General features: G+C 42.3%; 1 protein-coding gene across 6 annotated transcripts in view; it reads right to left on the reverse strand.

The window, feature by feature from the left end:
• Window positions 1-1,728: 1,728 nt before the first annotated feature.
• MACIR (macrophage immunometabolism regulator) overlaps window positions 1,729-15,255 on the reverse strand; it is a 49,673-nt gene continuing 36,146 nt past the window's right edge. For all 6 annotated transcript variants that reach the window (XM_075602258.1, XM_075602268.1, XM_075602230.1 and 3 more), the window contains one exon: window positions 1,729-8,369. In XM_075602258.1, the coding sequence (XP_075458373.1) occupies window positions 7,723-8,349 (627 nt within the window). In that variant the 5' untranslated portion in view covers window positions 8,350-8,369 and the 3' untranslated portion in view covers window positions 1,729-7,722. The remainder of the gene's footprint in view (window positions 8,370-15,255) is intronic.

Raw genomic sequence — 15,255 nt, forward strand, 5'->3', positions numbered from 1 at the left:
CCTACCATTAAAATCCTCACGGCAAACAGAAACATCAAATGAGGAGCTTTTCTGATCTATAACAAAACATTCTGCAGTTTCGGTTTACATTATTTATTTGCATATATGGTACTGTAGGTGGATACAGTGGTGGGACTCGGAAATTTTAGCAACCAGTTCTCTCAACTTACCGCCCTTTCACAGTGAAAAATCACCATCATCAGATCTCCCCCAGTCCCCCTCATCCTCAGATCTCCCCCAGTCCCCCTCAGCATCTTCAGATTCCTCTCAGCATCCTCAGATCACCTCGTCCCCCTCAGCATTTTCAGAGATTTCTCACTCAGATCTCCCCCGGTCCCACTCAAACCCCCTCCCCCCCATCTTCAGATCTCCCTTCCTCCTTCCCCCTCCCATGCCTACCTGGGTGGACAGTCACTGGGAGATGGTATGCAGCGGTGGAGGGCCCCGGCTTAAAGAATTAGCTGGTAGTAGAAACACTTGAGGCAGAGAAGCACGAGGTGAGGAGCGCGCTCTAGCATCAGACACCGGAAGTTCAGGGGGCCATACTGCTAGATGGCGCTCCTCCCCTGCAGTTCTGCTCTGCCTCAAGTGATTCTACTACTGGCTGATTCTTTAACACCTGGGGCCCGCTGCCGCCGCATACCATCTCCCCGCGCCTGTCTCCGAATTAAAGACCGGTTCGGCAAACTTTGGAAAATCTAGGATCAGGTTCGCACGAACCGGTGCGAACCGGCTGAATCCCACAACTGGGTGGATAAGAGGAGGTGCTAAGGAAAGATGAACAATGAGCAAGCTGGCTGTTCAGACATGAATATCTCAAAACTGTGAAAGAACTGTTCAGAGCTGTGGACATTTCTTCTGCTTCCAGGATAGTTAACTACTCATTTCCAATGTTAAAAATATTGCCAATATTTCACCGTGGTAAGGAGCACATTACAATGGCTTTACCCCCGATGATACGATATGGCTTCAGTGAGTGGGTTTATATTTCCAAATAGTGTTAGACACTGATGACACCAGTTGTTTATGGAAGTTAATTTTTTTTAATACTTACAGGTGTCAGATTGTACTATAAAAAGGGTCATCAAACACCCAGATGTAACCTTGTGACATGGTCACTACCATTAATACAATTTAGTCCTAAGAGGGATTGCACTTTTAAAGGATACCTAGCAATTTGCTGCATCTTTCTCAACCAGCTATGTTTTTGACGTATGAAAACCAAGGCATGCCAAGTAACAACCTCTTGCTGTAATGGTACTGATTTTTCATTCCTTTCCTTACTCTGCTATTTCTTGCTTTTAGGGTATCATATCACACAAAATGTTAAAAAAATAAAATTGAAAGTCAGTGCTGGTAAAAGGAGATATTGAAATGAAGGAAGAACTTCTGGTTTTAAAGATTAAACACACCATGCAGTAGAGCAGGGGTGGTCAACTCAGGCTTTAAGGGCCACTGAGCCTCCTCTGCTGAAGCAGGGATATCCTGAAAACCTGACCTGTTGGTGACCCTTGAGGACTGGAGTTGGCGACTCCTGCGATCGGGTAGGTCTGTGATATTCTGAAGTATTATGTGATGTATACTATTGTGGCCAATGGAATCTAATCTGCATGTTGGATAGAAACAGTCACCTGAAATCCACATTTTTACTGGTATATAGCCTGGAAGTGGTAAAAATGTCAGACATGTATCTACCGTATATAAACAGATCACACAAGGAAGAAAAAAAACCATATATAGATTTTTTATTATTTCATTGCCCAAAACAGTTCCATTGTAAATCTTCAATAAATAGTGAGGTTAAACTCTTAAAAAATGTTCTCTATTTTTGGCATTTGCTTATCCGTTACTTGCCAAACTAAAAACAGATCAGTGTAGATAATTCACCAATACAATAAGCAACGATGAGTGCAATTTATTTTAAAACTTACATCAGTTTAATGATTTCCAGTGTCATGAGCAAACAAAGTATGATCATTGAAACTGGCCCTGGGCTTTCCTGAAACTAGCCACAGCAAATAAATAAAGAGATGAAATAGTCATTTATATTCCACAAGTGCCTCTGCATAAATATATTCACATATGCAAGAATGTCAGCATTCATCTAATAGAAACAGACCCTGTGAGAAGACCCCTGGGTACAGTGTTTGTAAGAAAACACTCACATTTTTTTTTAGAACAATTAAATTACCAGGAAAACATCCAAAAACCTCGCACTGAACAAACGGAGACATTTGAACATATTTTTCAGGTAACACGTCAGAAAAAATTTTTTGTTTCACCATGGGAGGTTTTTTGTTTGTTCTTTACTAGATGGCACGCAAAGTTCAAAAAGGTGATGAAACCTGACCTCAATTTTCTTCTGTTAGATCAATCACAAAATCCACAGCCTAGAGTTCAACTCCAAAAGGAGATTTTTATACACAGAGAACGTCATCTCATGAGAAATTAAACCATCAGTGCAAATATCATGTAAAACACCCAAACAGAATAGAAAACTCTTAATAGTATGGCTATGTTAAAAGGCAGCAGAAATACCATGCTGCTTAGCTTATTCCATCACTGCCTGAACGACTCACCGTGCAATGCTATACAGAGTGCTACTGTATATGCCACTCCTGAAGCAAAACAGATATACTTGTAGTGCCTACTACTGTATCACATACGTTTTCTATTTATATTAAGGACCAGTGCTTATTAAAAGTGTTGGAAACCAATGTAACAAACACTAGCAGTTATAAAATATTTATATATTTTATGGAAATCATGTATATACAATTACAAAATTAATTTGCAAAGTAACAATAGCCAAAATGCGTACGGGTTGTATGTGGCCGTTAAAACAATTTACTAATGAAACTGAACGGTTACAAATGGCAACTTATTTAGAATCTCCAGTTCTATTCAATTCTAAGACAACTTATTACTTGCTCTTTAATAAACCAATATGTGGATCTAATCAACAGTTTAACCATGTCTAAGGGGATTTTAATCATGTTTTAGTCATAAAAATTAGATAAGCAACAAAGAGGCTTTTAAATTAAGTTATGATGGTGGTATCAATCAAGCGAATTATTCAATTGTTAGATCACTCTTTAGTGAATATTGCCTTATTATACAGGTTCAGTAGTTCTCTCTAAACCCCAGAATTTAAAAATTACAGTTTGACAGATTAAAATGCCACTGTTGGGAAACCCTGAACTATGAATACAGCTTTCCGACAACCAGTGCACGTGTACTTCTAAACCTGGTCAAATTCAAACAGTCCAGAAATATTTTTTGCACATCAGCTACATACAATAACTGGCACCCTAAATTAAAATGCCCAATTTTTATAAACCATCACACTTCGCGTTTTTACATGTTATAGGTGTAGTAACATTTAACCAGTGGAGGGTGTGTGTGTGCGTGTGTGTGTGTGTGTGCGCGTGTTGTTGTAGAATAGCTCAATAGAAAAGACTGTTTTACAAACAAATGTGTACATTTATTAACGGTTGAACGACTTTTCAATCCTACATATGGGATCTTTATCAAGATACCGGTCAACAACTGCCGCCCAAGACAGTATGCATTTACATAGAGTCAGCGGCGGAAACGGCTGAGATGCTAAGCAACCGATATAAAGAAAGTGCAGCGATATGCCACCACAATGTAGATTGAGCGAAAAGAAAAAATTACAAAAAAAATAAAAATAATGAGGCCTCAGTACAGATGACTATTTTCCCCAAAACAGTTTAACACATTCTCAGGGAACATATTGCAAAATGTTACATTTCTCTGTAATTGGTTTCACAGTAATAGACCTCAGTAAAGCTTGCATTTGCGGGTAGGAATGCAAGCATCCCGTTATGTAGTGACCCAATTTAAGTCCATTACCGCAAACACTATCTAATCCTTCACGATTATAGTATGTTTTTATTATTGCTTTTCGCTCCGTATTCTTCCAGGAAGGGAAATGTAATAGGGCTATACATACAGATGTAGCTAAGTTCATCATGACCGTGGTGGTCGCAGAACAAGAGAATTAACGCTGCGCTGGGGCCCCATTCAGAAGAATGAACACTGCACATCGCAGTCTCCAGCACCGCAGGTACTTACGACCACGGGGCCGGAGACGGCAAGTCTTGCTACATCTGTAACGTGTGATGCTTCCACCCGTAACAGATCCAAACTTCAGAGGTCTACTACATTAAAATCAATGACATTCTCAGAGAATGTATCAATTTGAACAGAATCAGATTGCACTGTGAAAATATTTATCTGTACTTGCTTACTAAAGTCTTGCCACATTGTTTCCTCCCTGTTCTTACTCACCTGCCTTTACCGACGTTAATGCTTGGTAACGTCACCACTGGCCCAGCATCTAGACAGGTGCTTGTTTGAGGGTCATTGTTGACAGGGCCACCTTCTTAAAGGAGCCAGATGCAGGACTGCATATATACATACAGATGTAGCAGATGTTATTGTACCGGTTTGATCACGGTAAGGCACTAAATGATGTGATTTGACGCGCAACTTGCGTCATATTGTAACTTGTGGCTCCATGGCAAATTGCACAAGTTGTAATGCATTATTGTGCTTTAAACAGGTAAAATACAGTCTGTTACATCTGTACATTAAGCTAAATTTGCAGATTGCTAGAAGTATGATAGTAGTTAGTTGGAAAGTATTATGTGGAATAAGGTAGTGAAAACACAATAGCAATATGAGATTGATATTATAATTAATAAGTCCATACCTAATAAATGATATCTAGAGTTCTCTAGATCTAACCAGCTCAGTGCTTTATCTACATGACATTAATCTGTAAAGACATCGTACAATTTAGCAACATATAGGTGTGCAATAAACCAGTCAACTATATATTACTTAATCTAATATTTTAGCTGTTTTATCATTCAAGAAATACTTGGTTGCCTTAAGAATTTAAAATAGACTATACAAAATACACCATAGCACAGAATAATGCTCACTTTTTGTGGGGTTAGATAATGGCTTTTGCTTAACTGGTTTTATAGAACCACCACAGGAAAAAAAAATTTTTTTAATGAATATCAAAATAAACTACTAGGGGCAGGTATTTTGAGAAAATGATTGCACCATTAATAGAGCAAGATATTGTGTCATAGAATCTCTCAACAGAAATTTTCTGCACGTATTTTTTTTTTTTTTTTACTAATTGAATTGCTCTAAAGCTCAGATGTACATCAAAAATGTAATTGTGATGATGTTTGAGTTTCCAATAAACACACAAACAACCACATAGGTCTGGATGACGTCATGCATGAGACTAGTTTGCATGGTGGAGTTAAGCAGCTGAATACCATTGATAATGGACGATGATAGAAATAAATACAATGGTGTTTCCATCAATGTGCAATTTATACCCTATTTACCTTGCCTGTTTTTAAAATGACATTATATTGTTGGTATATCAAGTACTGCAAGATGTATATGTATATATATATATATATATATATATATATATATATATATATATATATATATATATATATATATAGTGTAAGTATATCAAGTTCTTTAGGGAGATATCGTCAACAACTTAAGTGTATGGGGATATTTATCCAACATCGTCCCCCTCTAGATTGTAAGCAGATCAGGGCCCACATTACCTTTTGTATCAATTTGCACTCAACTGGTATGCCATTCTGTCCATGTAATATAAAAACTATTACTCGCTATGGAGGAAAATTTTCTATCCCCCAAAATCTAAATATTACAAGCAGATCACTGCAGAGCTACAACATTAAAATAGGGTTTTAGAATAACTGTAATTAGCTTAAAATGTTTCCCCGAAGGGTGACAAATGATTGTGGGAGTGTGTGTGTTTTTGTTAGAGGGCCATGGGCTGTATGTTTAATTAAAACAGATCAGCAGGATATCCTCTATGATGCCAGGTTAGATCATAGAAAAGAATACTGGGCTTAATTAATGAAAATATAGATGATGACAAATCTCATTCCAAGCAGCAGTTGAAGTGAAGCTTTTTTTTCATTTTTCTTTTGCACATAGCATGGGTGTCTCCGGAGCTGAGCCCCATTCATTTCAGCTCCAGGGACCCCCTGCTTCCTGAGATACTTACCTTGGTAGCGGGTGCTGGTAGCTGCTCCGGCTGGGCTTGCTGTGGTTCATGCAATGGCAGCTTCAAATCTCCCGTGTCCCTCGGTCCAATAGGAAGCCGTGACGTAATCAGGTGCGGATTCCTATTGGCGACTAGGACCTTTAAAACAGCGCCGAGATACGGGCATGCCATACAGAGGTAAGTATCCAGGGGAGCAGGGGGTCCCAGGAGATGAAATTAATGTGGTTCAGCGCCGGAGACCCGCTGGTTGAATCCAATTTGGGAAAAAAAAAAAAAAAAAAAGGATCCAAATTGGATTTCTGCTTTAAAGTGGCAATCACTTGTAGGTCGAAAGTGAACTAGTGCCAGATGACCTCTGGATGATTAATGCATTGTTTACCCAAATCTGACACCTGTTAGTATTTATAAAAATATATTTTTGAAGTTACTTTGTAAACATGGTGAGCCGAGACTTGGGAGGGGTTTTATTTCCCCTGGCTGCTCCCTTTTGTCTGATGTCACTGTGTGTTCAACCAGAGCTTGCAAAGTCAGAGCTCCCTCCCTTTTCCACTCCTCTCATCTTCATTGTCTCTCTTGAAAAAGGATGGGATAAAGAAAACACTTGATTGACAACCGCTGCCCCATTCAGAGGACTTGGAAGAAATGAAATCTATAATTAAAAAGAAGTTAAGCTGCTAAATCTTTGTTATTACCAGGATTAGATTTTCTTAGTGGTTATAATTACAGTTACATTCATTATAAAAGATTGTTTTCTTGATGACTACATGGGATTGCACATTTAAGCAGCTTTTTAAACTATCTATACTTTGTTGAATAGATCCACACATTTATTCATGTTAAAAGTAAAATGTCTTAAAAATTGTGTAATTTGACAAAATTCAAAATAGATACCACAGGTTCAAAATAACATCTTAAACAAGTTTGAAATACAGATTACTTTTTTTTTTTAAAGGGAATGCATGAAGATGCAGAATCCTTACAAAAAGGAAATTAACAGTGATCTTGATTACGAAAAGAAATTATAATTTCATTACAGAAATATTTTATGCTAAATTTTTATCCAGTTACATTGAAATTACAACAGACCAATTTTAAGACACTCAAAAAAGTAACCTACTAAACAAACAACCATGAATGTCTTAAATGCTAAAATATTAATTATTCACGAACATTTTATTTTTAACCATCGCCTAAACTAAATTGTACTCCACCAATTACAATGATAGTCTAGTGTAAAATCAGTGACAAACTATTTTAAATGGTTATAGCTCAAAATTAGGAATGTTAATCTGATGCTCCCTGCATGTTCCAAAGCTGTAATAATTGTTCACGTTTTATAGAGTATTACAGTAGAAATGTGTCTACTGCTTAACCTATGGCAACTTCAGACTGCTAAACTTGTCTCTCTTCAAGAGCAGAAATGGCTTGAACACTTGATGTACCTGAACCAAAACTTTATTATCAAGTGTTACAAAGTAATGTTCAATCTTCAATCCATCTTCAGTAAGCTGTTCAATTTAAATGTGTAGGGTTGCACTGTTGCTGCCAACATCAACCCATTATTGTATACCTCTGCAGTTTGTAGTGGACAGATGCCAACTAGATGTCTACAGATCTCTTCAGGTATTATTTCTTGCGAACATGCGGTCCCCTCTCAGAGTAAGGTGCTGAAGTTGGTACTGCAACACTTCTGTGTCGGCTGATTCTTTGATGTTCATTTTATCTAAATTGAGGTAGTCCAAAGATTTTGAATGGACTCTCTTACCCTTAAGAAGACAAAGAGGCAAAGGACCATGAACAGCCTTGTAAGATTCATATGGAATAACCTTATTGCACTTATCACCAGAGCTTGGCATTCGCCGTCGCCTTCTTCCATTGACTGCAGGGATTTCGTATGGCTGATAGTATCTACCTCTAGTTTTGTACATTCGAGATGAGCGCGAGAGTCCAGCCTCGTGCTGCTTGGAGCGGAAGGTTGGCAATGTTTCTCCAGCATTCTCCTCCGTGGCTGCACATTTATGAGCTAATTTTAAAAGCTCCTCACCAGTAGTGAACCCAACCAAGTAATTGGAATCCATGTGAAGGATTTGATAGCCTGACACAGTTCTACGAATTGGCGAGCAGGGTGTGCTGGAGCAGCGAGGCTTCTCTGCTTCGGGCTTTGCTGGAGAAGTCTGTTCTGTTGAATTGGGTATTGTGATAGAAGCAATGTTAGTCCTGTTATCTCCATTAATATCCACTTCCATTGTGAAGGTGCTTTGTTTTCCTAGAAAATAAAGAGCACAAAAAAAACAGTGTTACAAAGTAACAAAAACTCTACCCATAATTAGATCCCAAAATGTCAGGAAAATATTTGTGCAAATATTTCATATATTAAAGGAGCAATCCCACCCCCCCACAACCCTGTTTTTTTTTTTTTTTACCTCAACAAGGTGGACCCTTAAAACTGATCTGCGGTCCCTTGAACTCAAATGGACCCAGTTCCCAATAAAAGGATGTAAATCTGACATGGCTTGCTGGGGTCACCAATAGAAAGCCAAAACGCCACCAGCTTTTCTATTGGCCGTCAGAGTGATGGCCATTTTCTGTTTGCCTGTTGAACAAGCCTTCTCTTCTTAGGAGCTGGGGTTCCCCAGAAATCAGGGGACCACAGATCACCTTCGGCTACAAATAATAATAATAATATATATATTCAAATGGAAATCTAACTGTATGCTCATTTGCATGTCTTAGGCAGGTCTGCAACCCCACCTTTCACCATTATCACCCAGCACACCCACTGCAGCAAGGGATTCTGGGAAATGACATGCAAATGAGCACACACTGCCACTTTTTGCTTCAAAACCATTTTAAACATGGTTCCCTATAGGCTTAAGCTTGCTGCATGGTCACAACTTTAAGCACAGCCATGCAGCAAGCTTAAGCCTATAGGGAACCATGTTTAAAATGGTTTTGAAGCAAAAAGTGGCACTGTGTGCTCATTTGCATGTCATTTCCCAGAATCCCTTGCTGCAGTGGAAGTGCTGTGTGCTGGGTGATAATGGTGAAAGGTGGGGTTGCAGACCTGCCTAAGACATACAAATGAGCATACAGTTAGATTTCCATTTGCTATATGCTTTGCTGTGGAGGGTTTTTGTCACTTTTTTTTTTACTCACCATAACATATACATATACATACATACATACATATATTATACATACATTTTTTTAGATGTGTCATATATATCTATATCTATATATATAGATATATATAGATATATATATGTCAGGCTAGTGTTTTTTTTATTATGAGATTTGTATTGGTTTCCCTTATATTTTATCAGGATTTGTAGGACTTGTAATAAGTGGATGGATAATGGATAATGAAACAATGATCATTTATGTATTTCACCAATGAGTCCTCTACAATCTTGTATACTTCCATTGCATAAAACAAGGGCACAAGAAATAGCGGTAACAATACACCCCGTTTGGTAAATATGTAAAGATAAATATTTCTAAAGCTGGGAAGAGCATTACTTTATTCATGTTACATGAAGACCAGCTGTTAAACATCATTCTTTTCCTTAAAAGCACAATTCCATGTAGCATCATTATAGAAGCTGTAATAAAATAAAAGCACTCGTCCATGTAACACTGTACGTCTTGTTTACCGTTCATGCAAAAGGAGTAAATAAAACAGTAAGATTATTTTTTTCATTGACCATTTCAGCTAATGTTTATAGTTCCCCAAGTAAGAGTTGATGTGCTACAGGAGAATACATACAAGCGTAGACAAAAGCTTTCTATAATTGATTTAACACAAACAGCAAGTTTCCAACGTCTCAAGCAACTAATAAATATATACACACACACACACACACTTACTTGTGATTAAAGTCTACAAAAGATACAATTGGAGTTGTTGCTGCTGCAATCTCACATTATACACTGTACTAAACAATGAAGACATGTGTGTGTGATAAATATATATATATATATATATATATATATATATATATATATATATATATATATATATATATATATATATATATATATATATATTTATACAGTAGATACACACATACAGAGAAAGAAATGAGGACTAAGCCGTTCAATTGCTCCCCATTGATGAGAATGGGCAGACATGTCATATAAGCAGCAACAACTGATTCAAAATGCATTAGTGCTCAAGAGTGTACAAATAATGCGGAGGAGGAAAACGTAGGCAGTGTTTCTATGGCTGCAACATACCAACTCTATGCTTCCAGAATATCAGATCCAGTCTAAGCTATATAGATGCATATGTATATATGCAAATAAAATATATTGCATGCAATAAGGTTGTTGTACTATAAAACGAAGCATGCTGTAGGTTTTATGAAAAGCATTAGTTCATTCTTGTTCAATTTATGTCCAAATTAGTTAATGCGTTTTTCCTGAATATTTCGACTGTCAAAATACAAGACACATTCAATAGCAGATTTGAGAATTACTGTGCATACGATAGATGCAGACATCTTTACAGGCAGAAGGTTTTCTGAATAACAAAAATGGATGCAAAACTTGTATCTAGCTTACCACAGAGCAGGTGTACACACAGACCCGAGGACCAGCGACATTAACCCCAGCTGTATCTCCCTATATGTTATTTTATCCTCATACAATTAATTTACCTGAGGAAATGCATCAAAAGTAAAGTAAGTGGAAACGGTCTAGAAAATACGGGAACGTTTGCTATTTAAATGTATTTGCTAAGCTTTATAGAAAGAGATATGTATATATATTAAGACAATAAAACCACTGCACTTCTTCGGTTACATTTGTGCTAGGTCAGCGTTTCCCAAATGGTGGGTCGCGACCCGGCACCGGGCCACGGAACCGAAATTGCCGGGTCGCAGCGAGGCTGGCTGCGCGGTGTCCCCGTTTCTCCCCCCTCCCCCCCCCCTCCTCAAGTAAAAAAAAATGGCGGCGATTCCCCCGCGGCCCCGCGCGCATGCGCAGAACAAGCAGGGGCTCCCCCCCCGCTCCCAACGTGGGACGGAGGAGGAAGTACCAGCTCCTCTGCGGCCCGCACGTTACGTGGGACTGAGGGGGAAGTACTAGCTCCTACTGCGGCCCGCTTCCCCCCGCAGCCAGCTTCCCGTGCTTCCCCTGAGCTCACCTCCCGTGGCCCCCCTCCCGCACCCCCAAGCCCACCTCCCGTCCCGGGCAACTGCCGTTGGGATATCAGGGGCAGCAGGGGAAAGCGTCCGGCGGCAAGGTAAGTCACCTCACCCAGTCACTGTCACCCACCCAGTCACTGTCACCCACCCAGTCACTGTCACCCACCCAGTAACTATCAAAGTCACTGTCACCCACCCAGTCACTGTCACCCACCCACCCAGTCACTGTCACCCACCCAGTCTCTGTCACCCACCCAGTCTCTGTCACCCACCCAGTCACTGTCACCCACCCAGTCACTGTCACCCACCCAGTCACTGTCACCCACCCAGTCACTGTCACCCACCCAGTCACTGTCACCCACCCAGTCACTGTCACCCACCCAGTCACTGTCACCCACCCAGTCACTGTCACCCACCCAGTCTCTGTCACCCACCCAGTCACTGTCACCCACCCAGTCTCTGTCACCCACCCAGTCACTGTCACCCACCCAGTCACTGTCACCCACCCAGTCACTGTCACCCAGTCACTGTCTCCCACCTAGTCACTGTCTCCCACCTAGTCACTGTCTCCCAAAGTCAGTTGGTGCGGGAGATGGGCGCGGGGGCGGGCAATGGTGCCTGAGGGGTCGCTGGTGGGCAGGGGGAGGCGGTGGAGCCGCCTGCTTGGAACGCCGTCCTTTCCTCTCTCCCCCGCCTCCCCCCCCCTCCCCCTCCAGTCACTCACATCCGTCGTTGCCTATAATTCACTGTGTGTGTCTGTGTGTGTATAGGGGAGAGTGTGTGTGTGTGTATCAGTGTCTGTATGTGTGTGTATCAGTGTGTGTATGTGTATCAGTGTGTGTGTGTATATCAGTGTGTGTGTGTATATCAGTGTGTGTGTGTATATCAGTGTGTGTGTGTATATCAGTGTGTGTATATCAGTGTGTGTGTGTATATCAGTGTGTGTGTATCAGTATATCAGTGTGTGTGTATCAGTATATCAGTGTGTGTGTATCAGTATATCAGTGTGTGTGTATCAGTGTCTGTGTGTGTGTGTATCAGTGTCTGTGTGTGTGTGTATCAGTGTGTGTGTGTATGTGTGTGTGTGTAGCAGTGTCAGTGGCTGCGTGTGTGTCAGTGGCTGCGTGTGTGTACCAGTGGCTGCGTGTGTGTACCAGTGGCTGCGTGTGTGTACCAGTGTCTGCGTGTGTGTACCAGTGTCTGCGTGTGTGTACCAGTGTCTGCGTGTGTGTACCAGTGTCTGCGTGTGTGTACCAGTGTCTGCGTGTGTGTACCAGTGTCTGCGTGTGTGTACCAGTGTCTGCGTGTGTGTACCAGTGTCTGCGTGTGTGTACCAGTGTCTGCGTGTGTGTACCAGTGTCTGCGTGTGTGTACCAGTGTCTGCGTGTGTGTACCAGTGTCTGCGTGTGTGTACCAGTGTCTGCGTGTGTGTACCAGTGTCTGCGTGTGTGTACCAGTGTCTGCGTGTGTGTACCAGTGTCTGCGTGTGTGTACCAGTGTCTGCGTGTGTGTACCAGTGTCTGCGTGTGTGTACCAGTGTCTGCGTGTGTGTACCAGTGTCTGCGTGTGTGTACCAGTGTCTGCGTGTGTGTACCAGTGTCTGCGTGTGTGTACCAGTGTCTGCGTGTGTGTACCAGTGTCTGCGTGTGTGTACCAGTGTCTGCGTGTGTGTACCAGTGTCTGCGTGTGTGTACCAGTGTCTGCGTGTGTGTACCAGTGTCTGCGTGTGTGTACCAGTGTCTGCGTGTGTGTACCAGTGTCTGCGTGTGTGTACCAGTGTCTGCGTGTGTGTACCAGTGTCTGCGTGTGTGTACCAGTGTCTGCGTGTGTGTACCAGTGTCTGCGTGTGTGTACCAGTGTCTGCGTGTGTGTACCAGTGTCTGCGTGTGTGTACCAGTGTCTGCGTGTGTGTACCAGTGTCTGCGTGTGTGTACCAGTGTCTGCGTGTGTGTACCAGTGTCTGCGTGTGTGTACCAGTGTCTGCGTGTGTGTACCAGTGTCTGCGTGTGTGTACCAGTGTCTGCGTGTGTGTACCAGTGTCTGCGTGTGTGTACCAGTGTCTGCGTGTGTGTACCAGTGTCTGCGTGTGTGTACCAGTGTCTGCGTGTGTGTACCAGTGTCTGCGTGTGTGTACCAGTGTCTGCGTGTGTGTACCAGTGTCTGCGTGTGTGTACCAGTGTCTGCGTGTGTGTACCAGTGTCTGCGTGTGTGTACCAGTGTCTGCGTGTGTGTACCAGTGTCTGCGTGTGTGTACCAGTGTCTGCGTGTGTGTACCAGTGTCTGCGTGTGTGTACCAGTGTCTGCGTGTGTGTACCAGTGTCTGCGTGTGTGTACCAGTGTCTGCGTGTGTGTACCAGTGTCTGCGTGTGTGTACCAGTGTCTGCGTGTGTGTACCAGTGTCTGCGTGTGTGTACCAGTGTCTGCGTGTGTGTACCAGTGTCTGCGTGTGTGTACCAGTGTCTGCGTGTGTGTACCAGTGTCTGCGTGTGTGTACCAGTGTCTGCGTGTGTGTACCAGTGTCTGCGTGTGTGTACCAGTGTCTGCGTGTGTGTACCAGTGTCTGCGTGTGTGTACCAGTGTCTGCGTGTGTGTACCAGTGTCTGCGTGTGTGTACCAGTGTCTGCGTGTGTGTACCAGTGTCTGCGTGTGTGTACCAGTGTCTGCGTGTGTGTACCAGTGTCTGCGTGTGTGTACCAGTGTCTGCGTGTGTGTACCAGTGTCTGCGTGTGTGTACCAGTGTCTGCGTGTGTGTACCAGTGTCTGCGTGTGTGTACCAGTGTCTGCGTGTGTGTACCAGTGTCTGCGTGTGTGTACCAGTGTCTGCGTGTGTGTACCAGTGTCTGCGTGTGTGTACCAGTGTCTGCGTGTGTGTACCAGTGTCTGCGTGTGTGTACCAGTGTCTGCGTGTGTGTACCAGTGTCTGCGTGTGTGTACCAGTGTCTGCGTGTGTGTACCAGTGTCTGCGTGTGTGTACCAGTGTCTGCGTGTGTGTACCAGTGTCTGCGTGTGTGTACCAGTGTCTGCGTGTGTGTACCAGTGTCTGCGTGTGTGTACCAGTGTCTGGGTGTGTGTACCAGTGTCTGGGTGTGTGTACCAGTGTCTGGGTGTGTGTACCAGTGTCTGCGTGTGTGTACCAGTGTCTGCGTGTGTGTACCAGTGTCTGCGTGTGTGTACCAGTGTCTGCGTGTGTGTACCAGTGTCTGCGTGTGTGTACCAGTGTCTGCGTGTGTGTACCAGTGTCTGCGTGTGTGTACCAGTGTCTGTGTGTGCGTGTGTGTCAGTGGCTGCGTGTGTGTCAGTGGCTGCGTGTGTGTGTGTGTATCAGTGGCTGTGTGTGTATCAGTGCCTGTGTTTGTGTCTTTGCAGGCCGTCTGTGTCTGTGTGGGTGTCTGTGCATGGTCAGTGTCTGTGTTGGTCTGTCTGTGTGAGTGTCTGTAGGTCAGTGACTGTGTGTGTCTGTGCAGGTCAGAGAGAGAATGGGGTGTGGGGGAGAGAGAATAGAGGGGATTGAGAGAATATATGAAATCTGTATGGACATTCATAACTGTTTTATTTTACCTATAGGCGATAACATTTTTAGTGGGTCACGAAGGAGAAGTTCAAAAATAACCGGGTCACGGAAAAAAAAGTTTGGGAAACGCTGTGCTAGGTGATACAACGGCATACATTTGATAATAAATATAGAAACATGTTAAAATTAACAGTACCTATTATCACTGTATAATTTACCCTGATTTACATAAGTGTATACAGTAGCTGAACCTGAAACATTTAGCAGGGAAAAGCTCTTCCATTCTAATAAGTCTTCTTCATATTCTCCAGATAAAAATCATAAATGAATGGAATAAAAATGTGCAACATGCAAGAAAAACATCCCTAATGAAGTACATCTATAATCATGAAACGCGTTGGATTGAGAAAGCTGTGGGGGGTGATCGCCTGTGAGCACAGAGAACCGTGGGCGGCAAAACATAACCGGCAAACAATTGAGGGAAAGGGCATGGG

This window comes from Ascaphus truei, chromosome 1 (genome assembly GCF_040206685.1).
Source record: "Ascaphus truei isolate aAscTru1 chromosome 1, aAscTru1.hap1, whole genome shotgun sequence".
Lineage (NCBI taxonomy): Eukaryota > Metazoa > Chordata > Amphibia > Anura > Ascaphidae > Ascaphus > Ascaphus truei.